The sequence below is a fragment of the Onychostruthus taczanowskii genome, unplaced genomic scaffold, assembly GCF_017590055.1.
Source record: "Onychostruthus taczanowskii isolate IOZ18803 unplaced genomic scaffold, ASM1759005v1 scaffold16, whole genome shotgun sequence".
Lineage (NCBI taxonomy): Eukaryota > Metazoa > Chordata > Aves > Passeriformes > Passeridae > Onychostruthus > Onychostruthus taczanowskii.
Window position 1 is genome coordinate 5,552,919 of NW_024498795.1, and position 25,255 is coordinate 5,578,173.

Below are 25,255 nucleotides of genomic sequence, written 5' to 3' on the forward strand. Positions count from 1 at the left end.
TGACTCTAGTCCATCTGTGAACTGAGGTCTGTATCTCCCTACACAGTTGTCCTGCTGAGCTGAAGAGGAGGCATGAAGGATCGGCTCCTTCTCTGTGGAATTTTATAACATGATTTGGAAAGACAAATGCCAATTTTTCCATTAATTCTTTTTTTTTTTTTTCCTTTAAAAAGCCATATGAAACCAAATGCCTTCTGCTCTTTTTAACCCTGATTCTTTGGGATGCCTAATGCATTTCAGCCAACTTTTTCACCTCTTTTCTCCAGTGCTCTGCTATTTCTGTGAAAATGTGGTGTCGTGTCAGTTCAGTGTACCCTGGAGCAGTAGCCCCAGTATGGTCTGAATTCCCAGCCAATGACCTGGGGAGTAATGACCTTCTGGAAGGCAAGGATGGGTCTGAAGGTACCACAGAGCTGGCTGAGTGCTTTCCAGCAGCATGTGTTGCTTTGGGCACATAGCCCAAAGAAGAGGAGTGGAGTGGCTCATAGCATTCTCTTGGATGAGGCATTATGTATATAAGTTTATGGATCTTAACTTCTGTGTAGCTCTGTCATCCACGTATGGAAAACCCAACAGAATGGCTTGTGTATGAAAAGGGAACTCCTGACTTTTAGGAGGATTGTGTAGGATTTGTGTTTTCTCTATGCATTTATTTTCCAGTCCCTTCCTTTCCATTCTCTCTCTTACCCACAGAATATTTTCAAGCCTGACAACAGTATGCACCTCTTTTAACTCAGTGTTTGATAAGAGGTTCAAGCAGTGTTTAGAGTTTGGGACATAGCCCTTTCAGTATTTCAAATACTCTTCCTCATGAAACTCAGTATTCAGGGCTTGTACTGTGAAATATGGAGTTTTGACTTTTCTCCCTGTATTTCAGTCCTTTATGCCCCAGAAAATAATATTTCTACTGCAACCACCACCACCTTCTCAAAATATATTATTTCCCCCATTTTTACGGATTTTTTTCCTCTGTTTCCTCCCTTATTCTCCTCCTCTTTGCTTACTCTACTCTTCTTCCCTTTTCTTCTCTTATTTGGTCAATTTTAGCATCTCAATTTTAGGGCTCAGCTATTCAAATGTCAGTCTTGATATTCCATTCTCCTCCTACCCCAGAATTGCAGACACCACTGTCGTCTCCTTTCTTGTGAGGAGAGTGAAGTAAAAATGCAGTAGAAGATATCCAGATTAAATAAATATTCAGACAGTTAATAAAATCCAACACAAATTCAGAAGTTTTACAAAGATGGATTGCCCAAAATGTTCTGATGCCATTGCTGGGAACAACCATGCAGTAGGTACTGGCCACAGAAAAAAAAGCATCCTGTTAAGTGCTAAATCAGAAAATGCAGCTCCTAGAGTGTTTTGATGCAGACATTTTCAAGCTGTAATCTTCATGCAAACTCAGAGATGGCATAAAAAAAAATGCCCCCCTGCTCTGTTGAGTAGTGAAAAGTACTATGTAAAGCAGTACACAGAGTTTCCAGAGCAACTGGAAACCTCATCTAGATAAAACTGTTACAGAAGCTAAAGTTCTTAGAAAAACAGTAAGAGACAGTAGAAGAATTTCTATCAATTGAAGTCAAGATTGGATGCCATTCTAGACTATAAACTCTTATTCAACCACATGATCGTTTTCAGTAGAATTATTGGGTGTCTTACATTGTGCAGGAAGTCAGAATTATTACTTCCTTTCCTGGCCTTGAAAGTTACAAGGCAAATACTTGCCTGATGTCAACTCCTAAAACATGAGCACATGTAGGATTTGCACTTATAAATATGTTTTTTCAAAAAAAAAAAAATATTCCAAATAATTTTAGTGAATGTAAAATTCACAGATCTAACACATATATGTAATGACTGCTTTGGCAATTCTGAATATGAAATGTATTTTTGTTTACATAGCTATTTTTTGTTCATATTCAGTACCATGAGTAATTATGCCAAGTCTTATAATATATTAATGAAATAATTAAGTAATGCATGCAACAGAAGTTTTAGCAATGCAGAGTTTTAGCAACTTTGGCAGTTCCTTAGGTGAAATATCTGTGGGTGTAACAGGAATTTGTTTTTCTGTTTTCAAGTAAAATTGAAAATCATCTTCTGAATTTTAATATTAGACTAATATAGAAGGTGGGAATTTTGTATGGTCACAGTTTACAGCTTTGTCAGGAAGTCATGAAAGATGAAAGTGCATGTGCTAGGAGGGTGATTTACAGATTCAATAGGAATCTTTTCCAAGAAAACAAGCTTATAGAATAGTAACTGGACAAAAAGATGTCACCTTCGTTTTAAGAACTCTTTTTCACCATGTTATCTCAGAGCATTTCTCAGTCAGATGTTAAAGTTCCTCTTGGCCTTTTATAATTTCTACAACTTTTTCCAATCTATTTCTGCTATGTGTTTTTCAGAATACCAGTGAGGACTTTGAAAAACCCAGCTTTAGTTCTTTGCAAGAGTAGAAGTACTAATCTATTCACGTCTTGCAAACTTCCATTTTATGTGACATTGCATGCAGTCTTTTGGAAACCTAAATATATCCATTAATAAATAATTCTCTCATTATTTTTGTTTATATTCTGTATCAAGGCATGCATACTTGACTTGTTTGGTAGTGGGTTTCTCCCAGTTAGGACTCATTCTGACCTTACTGATGGCATACATGCATGTTGGGTAAGATGAAGTCACACCAAGATCAGAGTTGGACTCAAACACAGCTGGTTAGGATCAATACTGAATGTAAAGGCTTCTTTGCAGAATGAAGTATGCAGAACTGAATAATGCCCTAATTTATATTGCTTATATATTTTATGGCAGCCATCCCTGTGTAATTAGAAGCTTTGTGTAAGGGAAGATAACTCTATTCCTCTGAAAAATGTATGACTCTACTCCTCTGAAAAATGTTCTACACCAGCAATCCTCATTGAGGATAATGATGAAATATAAATATTGAGTGAGTAGCAACTTGTAGCAGTATTGGAGGCCAGAACAGCCAGAATGAGCATTCCCAAGACAGCAGTGAATTTTGAACGTGATAAACAGAGAAAGTTGTGTTGAGTACATTGTGACTAACAAGTCTCAAAGTGCAAGGAGAAATTAGAAATGAGGAGCGTTTCCTCTACATCCATGCTTTATGACACAAAGCAAAATACATTGAATAAATTGAAGTTAAATACATTAAACTACATTGCTGGCCATGTGACAGCTTAGAGGGAAAAGATGTGCTGTAACTTATTAATGTTACTAATGTTGAGTTATTATTGTTAAACTTGCTGAATGCAGGACCAGAAGGGAGCAGAATTAAGTCCAGTACTGTAATGTATGAATAAGTTGGAGCCAGCAAATGAAACTAAGAGAATGAGACTATAACTGAAAAATAATAAAATATCCTAGCCATCAGGATTATGTGGAATGTTTTCTTTTCAGTGGAGATAAAAGTAAAACATAAGTTGATCTGGCTTTCTAGCTATAGTATATTATAAAACATACTACAGGAATGGAATATGTGATATGAAGATCATGTCTGCTTGGCAGAAGGTTCTGAGAGTCTTCAGGAACTTTCCCTCATTTCTGTAGGAAATACTCATCACTAACTGTCAATGGAAAGACTTGGCATTTCAGTAAGAATTGGATTTCACTCTGATTCTGATGCTTATGGGACAGAAATAGGGTGAATCATACTGTGCTTACAAAGAAAAGCTTAAAATGAACCAAAGATGAAGAACTATGTCATGAAACAGAGGTAAAAGATGAAACTAACAGGAACTAAGCAACTGATAGGAACTCAACAACCCTGATCACTGATGAGCAAAAATTGTAAGTCAGTAGGAGAGAGGAAAGCAGACAAACAAGATGTTCCTCTATGCTGATAGAAATATGAACAGAATACAATCCAGCATGCATTTCACCCAGCTGGAGCCAAACTGTAACATCAGCTCCAACAGTTCTTGGATGCTATGGAAATTTGAGTCTGAGTCAGCTCCAAACACAGCTCATTCAGCTCCTTTAAATTACAGCAATTTACTTTGTATGCAGGATTTTTTAAATGTTTTTTCCCAACCTTGTGTCCACCCAACAGCTCTTACAGGTCTTAAAGTTCATACCTTTGACCTCTGTTGACAATCAGAATGAGACGTGAGTGCTGATAGATTGGTTAATAAAATGCTGTGGAGCTCTTCTGTGAGTTAATGGTATTATGCCCATGCAGCAAATCCCCAGTTAAGAACAGGTGTAACATTTGCACTTTGCAGCATCCAAAGGCAGATTTCAGGCAGCACATCTCTGTTGAATATTGTACTTAATCTTTGTATTCATTCAGCTTTTCATGTTGGATCATACTAGGTTAAGGAAGAACTAAGTTTTTAGACACTCTTAAAAATTAAAGCCCCCGGCAGATAATCTTGGATGTTTTGGTTTTGGGTTTGTTTTTTTATTAATGTGTTTGGTTTACCCTTTCAGAGGAACAATAGTTTGGGACTTGTTGTTCTACCAACAAGAAGATCTTCTTAGTTGTCTCTTAGACCTTGTTTTGGTAAAAAATTAAAACTCTCACAGACATTATGGTAGAAAAAGCTTTTGTCAATAGACAAAATGTTTATAATGAATACTAACACATGCTGCTGCTCATGTCCTAACTTTGGAACTCTGCAAGCTATTTTATAGTGAAAGAACCGTATTGTTTCCTATTAATTTTGTTTCAGTATTTAACACATCTACTAGGCATCGAACATCTTGTATTAAATTGAAAATGCTGGGATTTTTTTTTAATACTAAGTAGGTTTTTTGCCAACATATGTCCTTACTTGACAGAAATACTGTGTAATCCCAGTTTATCTAGAAACATCAAATATCTCATATAATTGATAATAAAACTTCTAATTAATTTTTCTTCTCTTTCTTCCCTCAATTATTTGATTATGTGAAACAAGTGATTATCTTTTGGAATATTTTTATATTTTGTTCACAAAAGCTATGAGTTCAGTAGAGCCCTGTATGTTTCTAAACATTGGCATTATTAGACAACAATTTATTAATAGTATTAGCTTTTTAAAAGAAAAGACCAGTAAACTGTTCAGTGTGCCAAGAAGATATACTTTACAGCTGTGTCCTGGCAGGGTGACTGAAATGGTGTTACACATCGGCTTGCTAAATCTCTCTGAAATGTCGTGTTGCTGTGATTTGCCAAATGGATTTACAGCCAGATTTTCTCTTCCCACTTTCTGTAGCTCTGGATGTATGGGGAGCAGATCATTGCAAGTTTTCTCACTGGACATAGTAGATGTAATGTTATTATACTCACATTTTTTCATGTTGAAAAGCAATGGTAAAAACCCACTTCTTTTGACTAAATATGTGGAAGAAAAATACTGCATTTTAGATGTGATGGCAGGTGCTACTTTGAACAGAGCAATTGGTATTAAATAAAAGCAAAAGTTGCCCTCCGAAATATTTTTAAACATCCTTTAAGATTTGGTGTTTATTATCTAATGTGGCTGCTTTGGTTTTTTTATATTCACAGGTTGTTTGGTGTCACTTCTCTTACTCAGACAAACTGCTCAAGCACTTGGATGATCATCAAAAATCAAGAGTTACATTGGTATCACCACGCTAACCCAATCTTACTGCTGGTGATGTACTACACCCTCGCCACTCTCATTCGTCTCTGGCTGCAAGAGCCCATTGAAAGGGTAACTTCCTTCTCTCTTCCCTTCACTAATGACTGGGAGACTGGCCAGTGCAGATGCTCACTAACAGAGGTGCAAAACTTCAGGAAAATTAAGAGAAAAAGCAAATGCAAGGTGGTACTTTGAATTCGGTCTTTTCACTAAGTTTCTCCAAAGTCTGATCTAACATGGATATTATTCTTAAAATCACCAGGACAGTTATGCAGGGAATGCAATGGCAGAGCATTAGTGCATTGATTTGGAAAGCAGGTATTGATATGCAGTAGTGGCTGGACTTGGTTGACTCAATGATCTTAAAGGTCTTTTCCAACCTAAATGATTCTGAGTCTGTGATTCAAGTTTAGGTGCTATCAAGTGAAATGCCAGCACCTAATGCTTACCTGCCAGAACAGAGCTAGGATTTTGGCACAGGATACAGTAAGACAAAAGACATATTTGTAATTTTATCACAGATATAGAACAAATTTTCTTAAAACCTTTCCTCCTGTGTGCCTGAGTGAAAAATCCCAGCTTTCATTTAAGAGCAAGAGAACAAGGAGAAAAAAAAGTAAACCTGTACTTCTTCCAATTTCAGAGGAAAATGGGTATATGGGAACCCAGAGGTATCTTAAAAGCTTAGAAACTGAAAGTATAAAAAGGATGATCCTAGGCATTACTTATATTAATTTCCTGATCCTCAGAGGCCTGATGGGAGTTTTCAAGTTGAGGTTTAGTAGTGCTGTAAACCGCAATGAAAATACTCATGACTCTGCTGTGAATTAGTGGAGTTTGTAGAGGCAAGTAAAAATGCTGAAGGTTTTCTTATTTTAAGGGTGTTTCTTCATATAATGGATAATGTAACTGTTTAACATTTAAAAAGGCAATCAAAATACATCACCTCTGAATTGAGATGTCTGGTATTTGGGGATTACATATATAGAGCTTCAAAAGATGACCGATGTCAGAGCCATCACCCTGAGCTATTAAAATATTGTGTCTTAAGTTTCCAGAAATCTTAATACTATCTTTTCTGAAGTCATATCGTTGTGGTCCAGTACCCTCTGGCATTGGGTATTTTTAGGGTCTTTTTATTCTTTTTTCTGCAGCTGCAGCTTCAGGAGGCTAGATTTTTTTTTTTTTTTTTTTTTTTTTTTTTTTTTTTTTTTTAATGAAACATTAGATTTCCAGATAATAATAGGATTTTAGCACTGGGGCTGTAACTAAAACTTCACATTTCACAAACTGCTTAGTAAAACCATGAGAATTACCCTCAGAAGACTAACCACGTGTGAAATGCAGTTAGTGTGAGCTGTGTGATCTCAGCAAGTCTGGGAATTGATTTCCAGTACCTGTGTTGTTTTCATCCAACAGTCACCATCTAAAAGTTTGGTGTTGGACCTAAGTTAGTTGCTGTACTTTTTCAGTGGAGAGAAGTGGGTCTTTCTGTCTAGGAGAGAGAGAAGACTGCAATTTCCTCCAGGGACTTGAGAGGAACTACAGTGGTCTTGCCTGCAGTTTTTTTTTAGACTGCTTGTGGTGTCTGAGATAGATATTCCCATAAAATGCTAAAACCAGTCTCTGAGAACTGCCAACAAGTGAAATTAGAGATGCTTTCCAGGCAGTTGAGCTAGAGTAAGTATTAAAAGACATTAATTCAAGAAACACTGATGTCAAATTCATGGCTACATGAAAGGCAATACCAAGTCTTGGCACTCCCAAGGGAACTTCAGATGCCAGGGAAATGATGCTTCCCTCCAAAGATAAATGGATGCTTTGAAAAGGGGACACTGTAAAGGAAGAAATATCCATGCATTAATGCTTATTTCTGATGCACAGGATGTTAGTGGTGCAAGTGTTTGTCATTAGAAAGAGATGCTGAGATTTGCAAAATTTACTGTATTTTCTGTATTTTGCACACATCCTCCTTATGTTTTTTGGTTTTGGTGGGATTTTTTTTTTGGTGTTTTTTCCCTATATGCATTTTGGTTTTGTCTAGTGGTGTCGTAGATCACGATTTAAAATTTCTTTTACTAGCTTTTCTCCAGTAGACTGCATTCTCAGTTTTTTAAATCCAGAATAATTCTAGGTTTCATTGAAATGTTTTTAAACTTGTATAATTGTGGTGCATTTGATTCATTATGGAACTAAGTATATAACCTGCCTTTTCAGTCCTCAGTGATTTCAAAGTTACTCTGTATTTAGGTCTCACAACTAACCTACCTGAAGTTTAATAAATGGCAAAGACAAAATGCTATGAGGCATTTGGTATAAAGAAGTTGTTCTCTATATGGTGCTGTCCTGTATAGTAAGAAGTGCCTCATCCTAGGAATTTTGTTCAAAAAAAGCTCTTGAACAAAAACTGTTTTGAGCAAAACAAGAAATAAGTACTTTTTCAGTCTAAAAAGATAACATAAGCTAAATGTAATACTGGTGTAGCAGATGCTAAAAGCAGAGTAAAACATGTAGACCTGATGGTTTTTTGTTTTGTTTTGTTTTTTTTTCTTGTGTGAGTTATATCTTGGGTAAAATTCCTCCTGGACTGGAGCAAGAATTGTCTTTGAGACAGGTGCTTTGAGACTGTCTCTAAATGCTGCAGGTGATGAACAATTTTACAGAAACACCTCCCACTTCAAATCTTGAGTTTCAGGGTTCAGTTTTTTGTGTGTGCACCACAATGCCAAAGCATGGCATGCATGAAATTTCAGTGTATGTTCTTCATATGGGATTCTGAATAGATCTTACTCATGCAAAGTGGCTGTGGCAGTCATTGGAAGATTTGCTTTTCTTATGCTTGCTGTTTTGGATCCTGACTTGTTCTACATTGAGTCTTGTGAAATTCTACCTCTGCAAATAAGAAAAAGCAATCTGTCTCTGGAGATTTCAGCTCACTGCTAGTAACTGCTTGTAACTGCTAGTGCTGAATATATGAATAGAGCCCATTCATTCTGTGCTGTGAGTGGTAAGTAATAGTGCAGGAGCCAGCAGAGCTACAGCAGTTGAATGTAGAGTCCTCTTATAAAATTTTTATAATTGTTTGAATTAAAAGATGTTTAAGAATTGCTGAGGAAGAACTGAAAAAATCAGGCAAGTCAAAGGACTCTCACAAGCTGTGCTTGTGTGACTAGTATTGTGTTTTCTGACTTTTCTTCCTCTTCTGAGAAAGAGAAAACAAGATTTCCCAGCCTTCCCTGTTGTGTCTAAGGCTAAAAATATCTTACTAAAATAATTGTGTGTGTCTTAGGTCTTTTGTATTGTTTTTGTCACCCTGGTGCCAAACTAAATTTCTTTGATAAGCAGTTCTTTATGGTTCATATTTATATTAAAGTTTCAAATGGCAGTGACAAGTATTTTAAGCACAGAATCAATTTGTTTCATCTTAAAGTTTTGCTAGGAATGCCCTTTTACTATCAAATATAAATATACAATCATATGTGAAATGTGCTACCATTTCCTCTGAGAAGTGAAATTAAATTAATAATCATTGCTTATCTAAGTCAAGTAAAAAATAGGACCTTGCTGCTAGGATTGGAATGAAGAGAGTTTCAAAATGAGCTGGGATGTTTGGATATCCTGTTCTCACGGGTAGCTTTGCAGACCTCTGCCCAGCACCCTGATTTATTCTTCTATTACATCAGAGGATTTTGCCTAAGCAAATTTTGCCTAAGCAATGAGAACAGTTGCCACCAGCAAGCTGCCACTCAGGAGGAACAGTGCAGGAAGAGCCCTGGTAGGGTTCAAAAAGAAGCTGTAACCTGCTGTGGTTTGCTCTCCTCCTCAGCTTAGTGATAAAATTTGTCATCTCAGATGGACAAATAAACCACATGGATTAGAGACAATCACAAAGTCATAGGACAGTCCAGACTGGAAGGAATTTAGGAAGATCATGTGAAGCAACAATCTCACAGCAGGGCCTCAAATTAGATTTTCCAAGGCCAAATCTTGCATGGTTCATTGTTCCCATGGTGGAGGGAAAAAAAAAAAAAAAAAAAAGGATTAGAGAAACTCATGTATATATTTTTAAAATAAAAAATATTTTTTTTATACTCAGAAGGTGTTTCCCTGAAGCAAATTATGTCCTTAGCCTCCTGTTCTATAACTATGCCTCCCTGTGAGAAGACTATCTTTGTCTTCTCTAAAACTGTAATTTTATTGCTGTAAATTGGAAAAAAATCAAGATTCCTGCATCCTTCAGCTTCTCCAAGCCTCTAATCATCTTGACAATTCTCTGTGGGACCTTATCCAGATTTTCTGCATCTCTCTCTTGAACTGGGGATGCCAGAATTGCGTGGCAGGTAGGGCCTGACACTTGCCAGGCACAGTGGAATAATCACATCCCTTGATCTGCTGGCAGTACTCTGGCTGATGCAGTCCAGGACGTGTCTGCTTTCCTTGCTGCTGGAGTGCAGTCCGCTGCTGGCTCTTTTTCAGCTTGCTGTGCACCAGAACCTATTCCACAGAGCTGATTCCCACACAGTCTGTCCACAGCCTTTATTGTTATGTGGGTTTATCCCAGCTGCAGGACTTTATCTTTGTTATACCTGGTGCAGTTTTTGGTCTCCCATCTCTGGATGGTGAGTCTTTCTTCTGGCCCATTTGCCTCCTCCCAGTTCACAAATTTTGTCATTCCCAATTTTTGTGTGAGTGCAATTCTTTCCTGGTAGTTTTGAATAGGACTAGACCTAGTGCCAGTCTCTCTGAGAAACTCCACTCATGTCAATCTACCTTTTTATATTTGAGCCTTTACCCTGCTTGGAGAAAGGAGCTAATTCTCCACCCATCTTGTGCTCCATTTGTCAAGTCCTTATCTTACTAGCTTGTCAACAAAGTCATTATGGAACAGTGGTCAAAGGTGCTGAAATAGCATACACTGCCTTGAAAATTAGACATTGTACCTCGTGGGTTTTATATTTTATGTATTTGTTTATGCTTATGGTATGATTATATGGTAAGCTAAGGTAGAACATGGAGGTCTGTGTAATTCTGGTGTCATGTAACCAGCAGTTACAGAAAAGCTGTCATTGTTTCTGAAAATGTCATCTCAGAGTCATCTACCATAAACCAAGTGTATTAGCCACTAATGGTGGCTAATTATGTTTAATATGGCTAATAATGGCTAATTAGCCATTAAAGGTGCTTCAGACATGCTTTGCAGAGGGAGCATCAGTTGGGGGTAAATTTCACTTCCTCTGTGAAGATTGTGTTTACAGAGCTACAGCTAGTGCTGTCATTTGTTGTCATTTAGCAGACACCTGATGAAGAGAAATCTGTCAGCAGGGAAGATGACAAAGAAATTCCCTGCAGCCCAATTCCAATGACAGCGGAGAGGAGACGCAGTCTGTGGTATGCAAGCCACTATACAACAGATGAGAGAAAAGTAAGACTGGAGGGGGAAGGGTCTCTGCATTACACAATTACTTCGAATTAAGGGAAGCGGTGTTACGTAGCTTGTGAGTAAGATCTCCATGTGTGATTATAGAAATCAGATAGAATATCTGATTAATATAAAAATCAAGGCTGCTTGGCAGAGTAGAATAGGAATATATTTTGTAAAAATGAATGAAACAAAACCAGGAGCCAGTGTAAGGATGTAAATGAAAAGCATGCTCTATGTTTTTGGCTTCCACATTTAAGAAGTATAGGACGGCGCTTTTGGCTTAGGGCCATTATCTTTGAGTAAACCAGCTAGAAAGTCTGTCAGGGAGCTAAACCTGGTGTAAAGATCTGATCTGCCTTGTACCTACTAATTAGTGCTGTCACTGGTGAGTGGGGACTGCCAGGTTATCTTCTCCTCAGCGCACTGGTGTCCTTCTTGAAGATACAAAACAAGACAGTTTAGGCAGCTGTGTAAAATATCCTGGAAGGGTCCAGCTCTCTACCACCTGTCTGTACCAGCTGCACTGCAAAATTTCATTTGTTGAGTTACTGTCAAATTTGGGACATATGAACATTCATATATACTCAAACCACATATACTCAAGCCCTGAGAAATCTGCTATAATAAGAGTAATGGGAAATGAGCTGGCAAACGGATAAAGTATTGTATTTTATATTTGCATCACCATTTTATTGCAACTATTTTTATAATTGTAGTAATTCTAATGATTGTTTAAAAACTTAGTTTTTAAGCATCAGATCATTAGAAAAACATTAGAAAGCAGTTAATCAGTATAATGCAATACTGATTAATTTTTGTACTTAGTATCCAAAATTTCAATGCAACATTCTCAGTTCTGGTTTAAAATTCACAGGAACATACAGTAAAATTATGTCAATGCTATGGCACACTGAATACAATGTTATGGTATTGTACAATTCTGCTGACTTTTTAAGATTTCTTTCTGAATTTCTTGGTGCAAATCTGCAAAAGTCAGCACATATATTCAAGAAGTCACACTTACTAATGCTTGAGCTGTGCTTCTTTAATAATTTGTTCTTGCATTGCTTTTTGCAGCTTCTGTCAATGACCCAAGATGAATACAAGCCATCGGATGTTAGTATACTACTAGTCTTTGTAATTTTGCAATTCTTCTCAATGTTTGTAAATACAGACAAGGATACATACAGATAAAACCTTAGATGACAGTTGTAAAACTTCTAGATTTATGGTTAGCCTGCCATTTACCCTATAATATTGATTTCCTAAATGTAATTGTCTTCTGCTTCCTTAATAATTTCCCTGAGACACCATTGATTGGTCACTTGAAATTAAGCTGCTTGTAGTAGTACCAACTGGCAAATAATCTTTGCTGTTTCATTGGGTTTGAATAAGATATCAAAATATGCTTTCTAATGCAAGCCACCTTTAAATTTGATTTAGTTTCTTTGCTATATTTTTTTTATTTCATTCGTGTTGGAATGCTGAGGCCCTTAAAGCATGACCGACAGCACATATGAGTTCAATTTACAGATTACAGAAAATACAAGTCTTTATTTGATCAGACAGCAAATGATCCATTTATCTTGACTGCTATAGACCTAAGCAGACTCTGAAAGCAGAAATGTCCCCTCTGTTTAGCACACAGAGAAGAATGGAGATGAAGATGAATTTTAGAAGCATCCATAGCCGAATCTAAATGTGCTCCACAGTCTGTACTTGGTGCAGCTGGATATTTACATTAACATTACCCAGAAACTATTCTGAAACAGTTCACAGGCTGTTGCACGTGCCTGTGAATAGTTTTGACAAGCAAGATATGCTCCTGTCTCACAGCCTGAGCAGAAGTCAGTCTTGAGCATGTATTGCCATCACTAACCCATTGCACGTGAATTTCTGCCAATAGGAAAGTTATTGATGATTATGATTGCTGGAGCACTTATCCAAACAAACAAAAGGGCTGCAATTGAAAGCACAAAAATAAAACAATGGAAGAGTGTTGAATTAGCACTACCAAGTAACAAAAATGTGCAATCAATAACAATGATTACCACAATGGTTTTATTAACAGCTGCAAATATAGATCTCACCACTAATAATTCAAACTGGGGAGTCATTTATAGCCATTGTTTTAATAATGGAAATATTAAGATGTGAACTGAAGTCTGAAAATGCTGATGTAGTAGTTTGTCTAAGAAGAAGGATGAATTTTTTGGTTACTTCTATCGGTATGACATAAAAATCTAACAACAATAAATTTTGGAAGCTGTTCTGTGTTACTTTTGCATGCAACACGACTATAACATATCAGTTTCTTGGAAGTAACTGCAGCTGCTTGTTAGCCTCTTTTAACATTGGCACTCCAAGAGTAGCAAATCACAGAAGTAGGAGTCCCACTGCTCTAAGAGCCACGGTGAACGCAGTGCCTCTCTCCGGTGTCCTGGCAGGTGCTGCTGGTAACAGTGAACGGGAGCCCTGCTGACTATCACACCATCCACCCTGCACTGCCACTAGAAAATGGTCCAGCCAAAGCAGACATGTACTCCACACCACAGTACAAGTGGGAGCCCTCGGATGGCGTGTCAGGTAGTAAATTGCCTAGGAAGTGTCTTTTTTTCCATGTGTTTTTCTTGTTCTGTATCTCCAGTCACTGCCTCTAGCATTTCTTGTCATTTTGGTAAACTCTTTGTCCTGTTAAAGTTAAATAACTGCTGTCACCTTGCAATGATGGATACCCATGTGACAGTTTTGTAAACTGGGCTCTAGGTGTATACCATCCAAAATACTTTGCCCACCAACACAGTGATTTGAAGTAGCCATCAGAGTGATTGCAAGCAAAGTAATTTTAGGAGAGGATGCATGTACTATCTTCACACCAGCATGGAAATAAGAATTAAGAATGTAATAATAAGAAATAAGAATTTCTTTTTCTACTTAGAAAAGGAAGAGGAGGAGGAAGAAGAAGAGGAAGTTACTCAGGAGGAAAAGGAAAATGTTAAATTACATGCCCTGGTCTCTGTGTTTCAATTTATCATGAAACAAAGCTACATTTGTGCTCTGATAGCTATGATGGTAAGTACTAGCAACAAAAAGAATGCTGTTGATTTTATGAAAGTGTCTTCTCCATGTTTTCTGAAAGTAGTCTCATTGGTTGGTTTTCAGCAAGCCTTTGTATCAGGCTTAAAAAACACCAAGATGGTGTCTGCATAATGTTGAGCCCATTTTAGGTTATTAATGTATAATTCCTAGGCCTGTTACAGATCCTTTAAATAGGACAACACGTTTCCAGGAGTGGGAGCCCCAAGCTTTGTTGTCTGTTGAATAGCAGAAAACCACTGTGTCTCAGTTTTCTATTGATTCCCAAGTTCCTGCACAAGCAGGTTTGTCACGTGTTTGCACCACTCAGAAATTTACCTGTAAAATTAATGTATGTCATACTGATACAGAAAACTGTAAAATTATGGTTCCTAATTCAGGCAACGGAGGCATCCAATGACTCTGAGAAGAAAGGATCTGTAAAGCCTGGTTTCCTGTATTGACACAGAAAGATCTCAAGGAAAATACAACTTTGTGCCAAGGCAGACTTTCATGATGTTTTACTTATTACCCTTCTTCTCTTTTTCATGCTGTTGCTTGTTTTTAAGCCTACTTGTTGCAAATACTTTGAGCTGCATTATACCAAGGTTTCCACATAATGATTAGATGTCTTTCTATATTCCCAATGCAAGCTTTGCTTTTACTGTTTTGGTGAAGTTTCAACTATGATGAAATTAACCATAAAGCTTCTTGGCCCAATTTTGCATTAAAAACAGTAAAACAAATTACCTTGGCTGCCTCTCATTTGCATGAAGTTTCAAACTTTATTGGCTGTCTTTTAACAGAAAAAAATTTCCTCTGTAAATAAGGCAGGCTCCTTGTGCAAAATATAGATCGGGATTGATGCATTCTGAGATATTAGCAAGTAGTTAGTTAATTTCATTTTGACACAGTAACTTTTTTCCTATTTTTTAAACCCATGTACTTCTATGATCTAAGGATCATAGAATGGTTTGAGTTGGAAGGATCTTAAAAGTTATCTAGTTCCAACCCCCCTGCCTTGGACAGAGACACCTTCTACTAGACCTGGTCTGCATTTCCCTTTTAATTAATTCCCAGGGTTATAGCTCTCAATATAAAAGGAGACAGTATATTTTAAAAACTTACTTGTAGTTTAATGCTAACTTTTATCTTCGTGACATATTCTGATTTTATATGATCCAAATTAATTTATGACTTTATTTGTGGTGTGCTCTAATGGAAATTCCATTTATACTACAGCCAAAGACAGCTCAGTATAAGCTGTTTTCTCATACGAGGATGGAGAAGTAGCATATCAGTGTTTTCACATACCCTTAAAAGACACAATTTCCTGGAGGGCTAAGCTAACCTGATAGAAATATTCCTAATGTTTACAATTTTTTTTTTAATTCTTTATTGACAGTTGCTCCACAGTTATAGCAGCAGATATACAGCTACATTTAGTCCTAAATCAATAACACAATGTAGATAAAAACACTTAAACCCCTAAATCCTTTTCTTCAGTGTTTAATAAAGAAGTTTTCAAAAACAGAATTCTGAAGGCTGCAGAAAATGTTATGTAGTTGTGAGTATTCAGGTAATCTACCACAGTTACTGTAGACTAAATGTTCTTCAGATTGGGTGGGTGCATACCATAGCTTTCCATTTTAAACTGATTCCACAAAAGCTAGAGCAGTATTGAGTTAATGCTGTTTTGTAATGCTGTCAAAGGCCTTCAATGCAGTACACATTGATTCAGTTTTGCCATTCCTACTCTGAATTCTTTGCTGCTGTTTTACAAGAAAAATTCTGTGCCCAAACTTTAATCTTTATTTTCCATCTCTTTTAGTTTGGTGTAATGAGTCTGCTTAGAAAGTGCAGCTAATGCATCAGGGGTTTGCCCTCAGAATCTACTTTCTGCACGTTCTCCAAGGGGTTTGTTTTAGCAGGTCTAGTAGGTGATTAATATGGGTGAGAATCTGATGAAAATGAAAATATGCACTGAGTAAAGAACTGTAAATGAAGTGTAACTGGAAATGTGCATCTGTGTTGTTCCTGAATGCATCTGTGGACATTTTTCCTCTCTTTCCTCCTTTCACAAGGCGTGGAGCATCACCTATCACAGCTGGTTGACTTTTGTGTTACTTATCTGGTCTTGCACATTGTGGATGATTCGGGACCGAAGGAAATATGCCATGATCAGTTCACCATTCATGGTTTTTTATGGAAATTTACTGCTAATATTACAGTATATATGGAGTATTGAGCTCAAGAATGATGAACTTCCTCAAGTATCTGGTTTTTTAGAAAGAAAGGAACCTGGGGAGCTGGCATCAAAGGTAAATGTAACAAACAGCTGAGATTTAATTATGAAACCACAAAATATATTGTGATAAAAATATGGATCTCTTGACATTTCTTTAACATCCACAGTATTGAGCAGCAATTCTAAGTAAAGGGTAAGTCATTAGAAAGAGTGTTCAGAAAACTGCTTTTTGCATATAAGCTAGTACTAGAGCACATGGCTCAGACACCTTTTAGGTTTTCATGATAATTCTGTAGAAAATACTTGGTGGATTGAAATTGCTTACTTGTTTGGTTTTATAGACTGGACTCAAAACCAGATGTTATTTGATTCTCTAGATTAATACCCATGGGATGTCAGATCTGTCTGTGACTATGATGGCAACTGGAACTGTGTTGTCGTTGCAATTTCCAACACTACTCAGTCCCTAACGGGGGACTGCACAAGCAGCAGCACATAGTTGTGGGTGGCTGAGTTTTAATTCTTTATCCTTACACCTGAATCAGCACAAGTTGAAATCCATTTTAGGTTAGAATCAAGAGAATTTGCTGACCCCAGTGCATGATAGATTTTTTTCTTTAATGTCTTGAAAAAGCATTTTGTTCTGCAATTTTTCTCCTGCAGAAGGGACTGAGCAAAAATGATGTTTTTTCCTGGAGCACCCAAGAGGGGCATCTCAGGGAGTGCATCTAGTTGGCACTGCTCCCCTTGTGCTAAGTGGATCACTTCCCTTGTGACCCCTAATTACAATTTAAGTTGATTCTGTATGACATCTTCCTTGTTGGCAATACCTTTTGGACAACCATTTCTGGGTCTTTAATGCATTTGAAAGTTAGTCAGTGCTGTATTATTTATCTTGTAACAGTAGGGCTAGTTTGGTAAGAGGGATAAAGCTCAAGGGGTTCTGCAAGAGAAGTTCTGCATTTTTTTCAGTGACTTCATAAATCTCTAAGGAATTTTAACAGTCTTAATACTTCATTCATTTGATATTATTTCTTATGGGCTATATCATCAAATATCTTGTCTAAAAACAGATGCTGTCAAGAAAGGAAGCTGGTGTGTGTATATGGTGATTTGGCCACACCCATAAAGCCATTAGGTATTTAGTGGGTTTTTTTAGGCTGAATTACATGCACTCCATAACTTTCACAGAATCACACAATAGTTGAAGCCAAAAAAGACTTCTGGAGGTCATTGGTCCAACTCTCAACCAGAGCCATCTAGACTTGATTGTCCAGGACCATACCTGGATGGCTTTTGAATATCCCTATGAGTGGAAACTCTTGTCACATCCCAGGGCAACCTGTGCCAGTACTCAATCACCCTCACAGGAAAAAAAAGGGTTTCCTGATGTTCAGAGGGAACCTCCCATGTTTCAGTTTGTGCCTATTGCCTCTGGTCCCATCACCGGGCACCACTGAAAAGAGTCTGGCTCCAACCTCTTCACACGTTCCTTTAGATATTTATAGACATTGAATGAGATTCCTCCCGAGCTTTGTCTTTTATATCCAAGAGATGTTCCAGTCCCTTCATGGCTATTCAGCTGGACTCTCCTGTACATCCATCTCTCTTGTACTAGGGTGCCAGAACAGGGCACAGCACTCAAATGTGGCCTCACCTCACAATGCTGAGTAAGAAGAATCACCTTCGTCAACCTGCTGTCAATACCTCCTAATGCAGCCATTAACATTCTTTATCATAAGGGCACATTGCTGGCTTACTTGTAACTTGTTATCCACCAGGATCTACAGGCTCTTTCTGCCAGACTACTTTCCAGCTGGTCAGACCCCAACACGTAATGGTACATGAGCTGGTTCTTCCTCCCCAGGTGCAGGACTTCATCTTGTTGAATTCCCTGATGTTCCTGTGAGCTCCTCTCTCCAGCCCCTCTCTCCTGCCTGTCGAGGTCCTGCTGGATGGCAGCATGACCCGCTGGTGAATCAGCCACTCCTCCCAGGTGTGTGTTATCAGTAAACTCAGTGAGGGTACACTCTCCCCCATTGTCTGGATCAAAAATGAAGATGTTAAACAAGACTGGGTTCAGTACTGACCCCTAGGACACATTGCTAATCATGGACCTCCAACTAGACTTTATTCCACTGATCACTGCCCACTGACCTCAGCCGTTCAGTCAGATTTCAGTTCAGCTCACTCTCTGCTCATCCAGCCCACACTCCATCAGCTTCCCCCTGACTGCCTTATGAGAGGCACTTTCTGTCTGGAGTCTAAGTAAGAGACACTGTATGCTGCTCTCCTCTCATCTACCAGGTCAGTCATTTTATCATGAAAGTTTATCAAGCTGGTCAAGCATGACTTCCCCTGGGCAAATACACTCTGACTATTCCTGATGGTTTTCTCATCCTTCATTTGCTGGGAAATGTTTTTTCATTTATGTGAAAAATGTGATTAGCTTCTCCATCACATTAGAATCACAAAATGGTTTGGGGTCAGCAGGGACCTTTCAAGATCATCTAGTCCAATCCCCCTGTCATAGGCAGGGACATCTTTCACTAGATCACATTGCTCAAAGTTCCATCCAGCTTGACCTCGGACACATCCAATGATGGAGCATCCACAGCTTCTCTAGGAAGCCGTTTCCAACATCTCACCACTATCACCCTCCGAGGGATTGAAGTGAGGTTGTCCAGGCTTGATCCTTCATCTTGAACTTCTTGAAGACAAGAGTGACATTTGCTTTCCTTCAGCAATTTTCCCATCACCACATTTGATGAAAGGTCATTGAGAGTAACCTCTACTAGTGACACCAGCCAGCTCCTGGGCACATCCCATCAGGACCCGTGCACTTATGTATGCCCCCTTTCTTTAAATATTCCCTGATTCAAGCCTGTTCCACCAATGGAAGACTTCCTTGCTTCAGACGTTTCCATGGTGTCCAGGAACTGTGTTTCCTTAAGGCCAGTCTGGCTAGCAAAGGCTGAGACAAAGAAGGCATTTGGTACCTCAGACTCTTCCATGCCCTGTGTCAGCAGTGGGCCTAAATTTTCCCTAGCCTTCCTTTTTCTGCTGAGGCATGTACAGAAGCAAATCTTGTTGCTCTTGACATGCCTTGCCAGACTCAGTTTCAGGCCTTGACTTTTCTAACCATGTCTGTACATGCATGGCCATTCTGCATTTCTCCCAGATTACCTAGTCCATCCTCCATCACCAGACAGAGTCTATGTATTCCAACCGTGCTGCTGTGCAAATCCCAACTTCACCTTTACTTCTTTCTGGCCTGTGCTTCCTAAAGAGCCTGTAGCTCTATATTGCAAATATTCAAGGCATCACACCCTGTCTCTCTCATGCGAACAAGACCACAGCCCTGCAGAGAGATCTCTAATTGCTTGGGTTTGTTCCCCATACTGCAGGGCTCAAGTGTACAGGCACTTCAGAGGGGCACCTGACATGATGCTTTCCCAGAAAGAATCTGGCAGGTTTCCCTGTAAGGCTGTGTCGAAGTAATTGCCTTGCTTATATACAAATGCTTGCAGTGACCCTGCATAAGCCCTGTTTTGCTGATTATGTATTTCCTTTTGTTCACATCACCCCAGGCACCCTTTGCTTGTTAACTTTGTCCATCTGTCTCTCTTTAGTAGTTTTTCTACTAGTAACTCTGTACCCGCCATTATTACTAATTTAAAGTCCTTTGAATAATGGTCCTTTGAATTTAAATGAAGACTGGGTACTGTATTCTGCAGAAAGAAGAATAGAAGTGTACTGTAATTCTTTCTGCATAAGAGTCTGCATGCTATTTCTGTTTCCTGGCCTGAAAATTAGATAAAATCTACACTGTAAAAGGTTACTAAAGGCATTTCTTTGGTCTGCAACCCTTCAAGACGTTCCTTAGAGCCAGTTCTGGCTCTGGAAATGCTATGTAGAACAAGGGAGTAAATGTGGCGTAAATTAGTAAGAGCTAATCACTGCAGAAGAAAGTCTGTGTTTTACAATATCAAAGGTTTGTGTTGCAAAAGCCAGAGCTCCAGGAGGTATCTGGGGAAGCTGTGACCAGTCACACAGGCTGACAATCTGCTGCCATGGCTCAGTGTTAGCAGCAGTGTCAATAAAAAAAGCCATCTCCTGGGAGCAATCCTTTTCCCCATTATTGTCTTGTGCATTAGATAGAAAATGCATTGTACCACTGGCCTTGCCATTGTATTGTGTGTGAAGTATTTGGCTCTTACGTGCTTCCTCTTTGAAATTTTGTTCTTCTAGCTATGTAGTGAAATAAATCTCCTTTTCAAAGGGAAATTATCAAAAACTTTGTAGAAAGCAAACATAAAATCAAGTGTGTGACAACAGGGATCATGTTGTTTTCTAAATTGTGTCCATCTCTTGGTATTACAAGCTGTTGAATGTTGCAAAACACAGAATTGCACTCTTCATTAAAGAGATCTATTTATTTCTAAGGTATCCTGCTGTTGCTGAATTAACATCTCTTGAAGGTCTTAAAAGAATTAAAGTCTATCTCAGCTCTTGTAACTGTTGCAAATGCAAGGCATATTACATTGACTGGGTCTTCTATAAATGCAAGACATACAAAAAAATGGATTTTTAAATTACTTCTGTTTAAGCACCTGAAGTAACAAACCTCCTAAATCAAAATATTTATGATGTACAAAACCATGATAGTGACAATACACTCTTGCATGTGCTTCTTCCCTGAAAAAAGGTAGAAAATTAACAAAAGCCCAACAAACGGGAATTATATCAATCAATGCATAATAAGAGCATCCCTAAACTTATAAGACAATAGTTAAAATCTGAATAAAATGGGGTAGGAATAGATGAATACCTCTAAGAAGTGGAAATGTGCAAATGAAGCAAAGTTTTCTGTAATGCTGGATGTTTCTAAATAATATAACTTGCCATAAGATGCAACTTTGACACCGGCACCATTGCTGCCATTTCCTGAGAGACAGAGAAAACAAAGGCATGCAAAATTTGTGAAAACCTATGCTTGTATCATTAGGACATAGGATACACAATTAGTCTGTTGGTTTTGTTTTGATTTTTGTTTGCAGATTCTTTTCACAATTACTTTCTGGCTACTGCTTAGGCAACACCTCACTGAACAGAAAGCGCTTCGGCTAAAAGAAGCTACTTTATCTGAGGTCAAAGTTGGAAGTGAAGAAAATGAAGAAAAAGGTAAAGCCAGATCCAATTTAGTCCTTCAGTCATGATAGAAGTTCTAGTTACTGTGTTTCTCTGATGCTGAAAGCAAATTAGCAACGTATCTGTTATTAGCTAAGAAAGATATTATAAAATCTGTGTGCACCTATCTCTGAGATATAGAAGTAAAACACTTTTGAACTTTAGAAATTCATATAAAATGTTCTTTACTGGAAGGTAATGAAATTACTAATTTTAGAAAGATCATGGAACTGAAATGATCAGTTTACTGCTGTGTTCCCAACTCAAACCAGGGGATTAATTGCCCTGAAGTTTAACCACAGGAGATGAGTTTACCTAGGAAAAGTTGCTAAATTCCTTGAAAGTTGTATTGGTACATAAACTCTTATACAGACACAGAAGTTAAACTACAAATTTCAGTGGAAAAAAATAAGCATATATTTTTTCAGTAGAGGGGCTCAAGCACACCTGAGAGCAAAGTCTACTTTCATAGATACAGCTTACCTAATAGCTCAGTGACCTGTTCTTTCTTTTGCTACTGGACACATGTTCATCCTTTCATTGCACTCTCTCTCTGGATGTTAAACTCAAAAAAGTTCAGTGCACTGAAATGGTAGAAAGTGAGCTCTGGAAGCAGTGGTGTGGTTTTGTCTCTGATTAATTACAATCCTTGTCTCAGTAAAACATCTGATCAGTGTCAAAGCTGTACTACAATGATTTTCAAGACAAGAGCCTGAGGAGGGGGATGGTGAGTGCGACAAAAGGAGTGGGCAAGCCTCTTGATGTTGAAGTTTCAATATTGCTCTCAGTGGAAAGAAAAACAACTGTACTGTGGTTCTGGCAAGGCCTGTTATCTAGATACTGGCACATGTACCTGCTGCTGGGGGACACTTACCCTGCCCTCCACATACTTCATAAGGTTAATAACTGGGGAATTTTGGTCTCTTCATAGGGCCAAAGCAGCTTGTCTTTTCTGGCCCAGGTGCAGCACAAAATCTTGGATAAATGGCAGGTTTTTTGAAAATCGGCAGTGTTAGTGCAGCATTTATATTTTTAAGCTTCTTTGGGTTTATGTTAAGGTTTTCCCTTGCTTGTTTTTGGGGATAAACACAATATTATCTAAAGGATGAAACTCAAGGTGAGAAGTTCAAACACAAAATGAGAGCTTAAACTCAAGAGGTTTCTGGTGGTGCTGGTGGTTTCTTTGTTTTCCAATTTAAAAGGTTGCTTACTTGAGAGTATAAGAATATATGGAAAGTGTTTTGGCTGTTATCCATTATGCAACCCTTAAGCTCTAATTTTCCACTACAGCTGCTGACTTTTCAGACAAAGTGAAGGTGGGTGTCTGGTAAGGATGTGTAGCCATGTGCCCTATGGTTCCAGCAGCAGGTTTAAGCTCGTACGAAGTTAAAACCCTTTCCCTTGCTCTGGAGGCATGCATGATTAGGAATTACAGTCTCTTGTGAATATTGATTTTAAGTTTCTGTGTCACGTGCAGAGATTTTACTTTCCACCCATTTAAATTCTTACTAAAATTCCCCAGAAGAGACAGGCCAAATGTGACTCTGTATTTGCAGATGAGGAGTCGCAAGAGGGAGAAGTGTCAGAAGAACAGGAAGAGGAGAAGGAAGAGGAGGAGGAGGGAGAGGAGGAGGATGAACAGGATATTATGAAAGTCTTGGGGAAGCTGGTGATGGCTATGCTAATCAAGTACTGGATTTACGTCTGTGGGGGCATGTTCTTCTTTGTCAGCTTTGAGGGTACAATTGTCATGTACAAAATCATCTACATGGTACTGTTCCTCTTCTGTGTGGCACTCTACCAGGTAAGGGAGAACTGTGTTAACTGAATTTTAGCCTTGAATAGAACTGTTCATACTTTTAGCATGGTAATAAAGTAGCTCCAAATAGAATTCATGAACAGTGAGCTTGTTCTTTAGTTATGCACAACAGAATAAGACGATTTGAAGGGATTAAGACTAATTTTCCTTGGTTTTTGGTTATAGGCAAAGACAAGTAAAGTGCACATAAATTAGATACAATGCACACCTCTGCTCTGCCATGCCACTTCACCATAAGCTTTGGAACCTTTGTGGAAAATTCTGAATCCAAGCACATTCTACATAGCCACCAGGTTTTTTGACAGCTGGTCCACACCACTTCTACACCCCAGTGAGCATGGGAGTCCCTCTACTCCTGGATTTTCATCACCCAATGGTGATGAAATTAGCTGGCTGAAGCTGTACCTGACTTTGTGTCTGCGGCCCATGTCTCATCAGACATTTTTGCACAAAAGTCTTTGCTTCAATGCATTTGCATCAGGACAAAAACTATCTCAAAAATCTGTGCCTGCAACTGGGTGGATAATCATTGCTTACTTATGACCAGCTGGAAAAATAGTGTTCTTCATTCTTGTTCAACAGTGCAATGTTATCAATATTTCTATCAGTGTCTCCCTTCAGCTTGTGTCAGCATCTTTGGTGTGTGATTTTCAGGTACACTATGAATGGTGGAGAAAGATTTTAAAGTACTTCTGGATGTCAGTTGTTGTTTACACGATGTTGGTACTTATCTTCATCTACACATACCAGTTTGAGTCATTCCCTGGGTTGTGGAAGAACATGACAGGCCTGGATGAAAGGAAGTAAGTGGTTTTGATTAATTTTTTATTTGTATCTTTTATCTGAGTTCAGTGTGATGGAAGGATCTGAGGGTAATCTTCCTTTTTATGGGAGAAAAACATCATGTAGCCATTCTCAGGCATAGCTGATTTTAGGCACTTGGTTATGAAGCCATGGATTTATTGGTGTAACCATAGAAGTGAGCAAGAGTAACAGAGGACCTCAGAGTTGTATTTTCTCCAATTGGCTGCTTAGACCTTTGCTTGCTTCTGTTCTCAATACAGTGCCAATACTTTCTCTTCACCACTTTGACCATAGGAACCAGATCCAGGGGAAGATTAAGAGTAGATCTGCAGGATGTTTGGATCTGCTGAGGGTGAACCTGCTCTCCAGTTAATAAGGAGGACTGGGATTCTTCATCCTAATGATGAGTTGGGCATTTCTCAATAGGAGCTTACACTGGAAAGTATAAGCAATGAGTGGATCTCCAGTGCAGGACTTTCAGTCAGAGAAAACTCATCTGATTCAAGAGATCTGTGGCAGGGTTTGTTCATTTGACTGTACTTTTACAATACCTCTCTACATTACTGAGTCTGAACATAAGATACTTGAATTGTAAAACTTGCTAGTTTGGGAGAATTTTAGAAACCAAAACCACGTAAAAAGTACCATCCCCTTGTTTTCTATTGCAAATAATTTGTAGAAATGTCTCATGGAAAGAATATTTTGTGTGAAAAGATGCCTTAGTGGAATACTTTTTTTTTTCCCCCAGACTAGAGGACCTTGGCTTAAAACAGTTTTCTGTGGCTGATCTATTCACACGCATCTTTATCCCCACCTCCTTCCTACTGGTGTGTATCTTACACCTTCACTATTTCCATGATCGGTTTCTGCAGATCACTGATTTAAAAGCTGTAACCAGCAAACAGGACAACACTATTTACAGGTAAGAAGCAAAGTAAATGCAACTATTGATTATCTGTATGGAAATGCTGTTTCTGACTATCTTGTAATGCTCACTTTTCAGTAGATGTTGTTTGCCTTTGCTATGACTACCTGGTTTTAAAAAGAAAGTGCACAGTATCCAGCACCCCACTACAATCAAAGTA

General features: G+C 38.4%; 1 protein-coding gene across 1 annotated transcript in view; it reads left to right on the plus strand.

Moving 5' to 3' along the window:
• Positions 1-25,255, plus strand: part of PIEZO2 (piezo type mechanosensitive ion channel component 2) — a 288,279-nt gene that overhangs the window by 183,038 nt on the left and 79,986 nt on the right. The window contains exons 8-16 of the mRNA XM_041399290.1: positions 5,516-5,684; positions 10,906-11,034; positions 13,482-13,620; positions 13,973-14,106; positions 16,194-16,430; positions 21,418-21,541; positions 23,104-23,351; positions 24,021-24,169; positions 24,919-25,092. Coding sequence (XP_041255224.1) covers positions 5,516-5,684; positions 10,906-11,034; positions 13,482-13,620; positions 13,973-14,106; positions 16,194-16,430; positions 21,418-21,541; positions 23,104-23,351; positions 24,021-24,169; positions 24,919-25,092 — 1,503 coding nt within the window. The remainder of the gene's footprint in view (positions 1-5,515; positions 5,685-10,905; positions 11,035-13,481; positions 13,621-13,972; positions 14,107-16,193; positions 16,431-21,417; positions 21,542-23,103; positions 23,352-24,020; positions 24,170-24,918; positions 25,093-25,255) is intronic.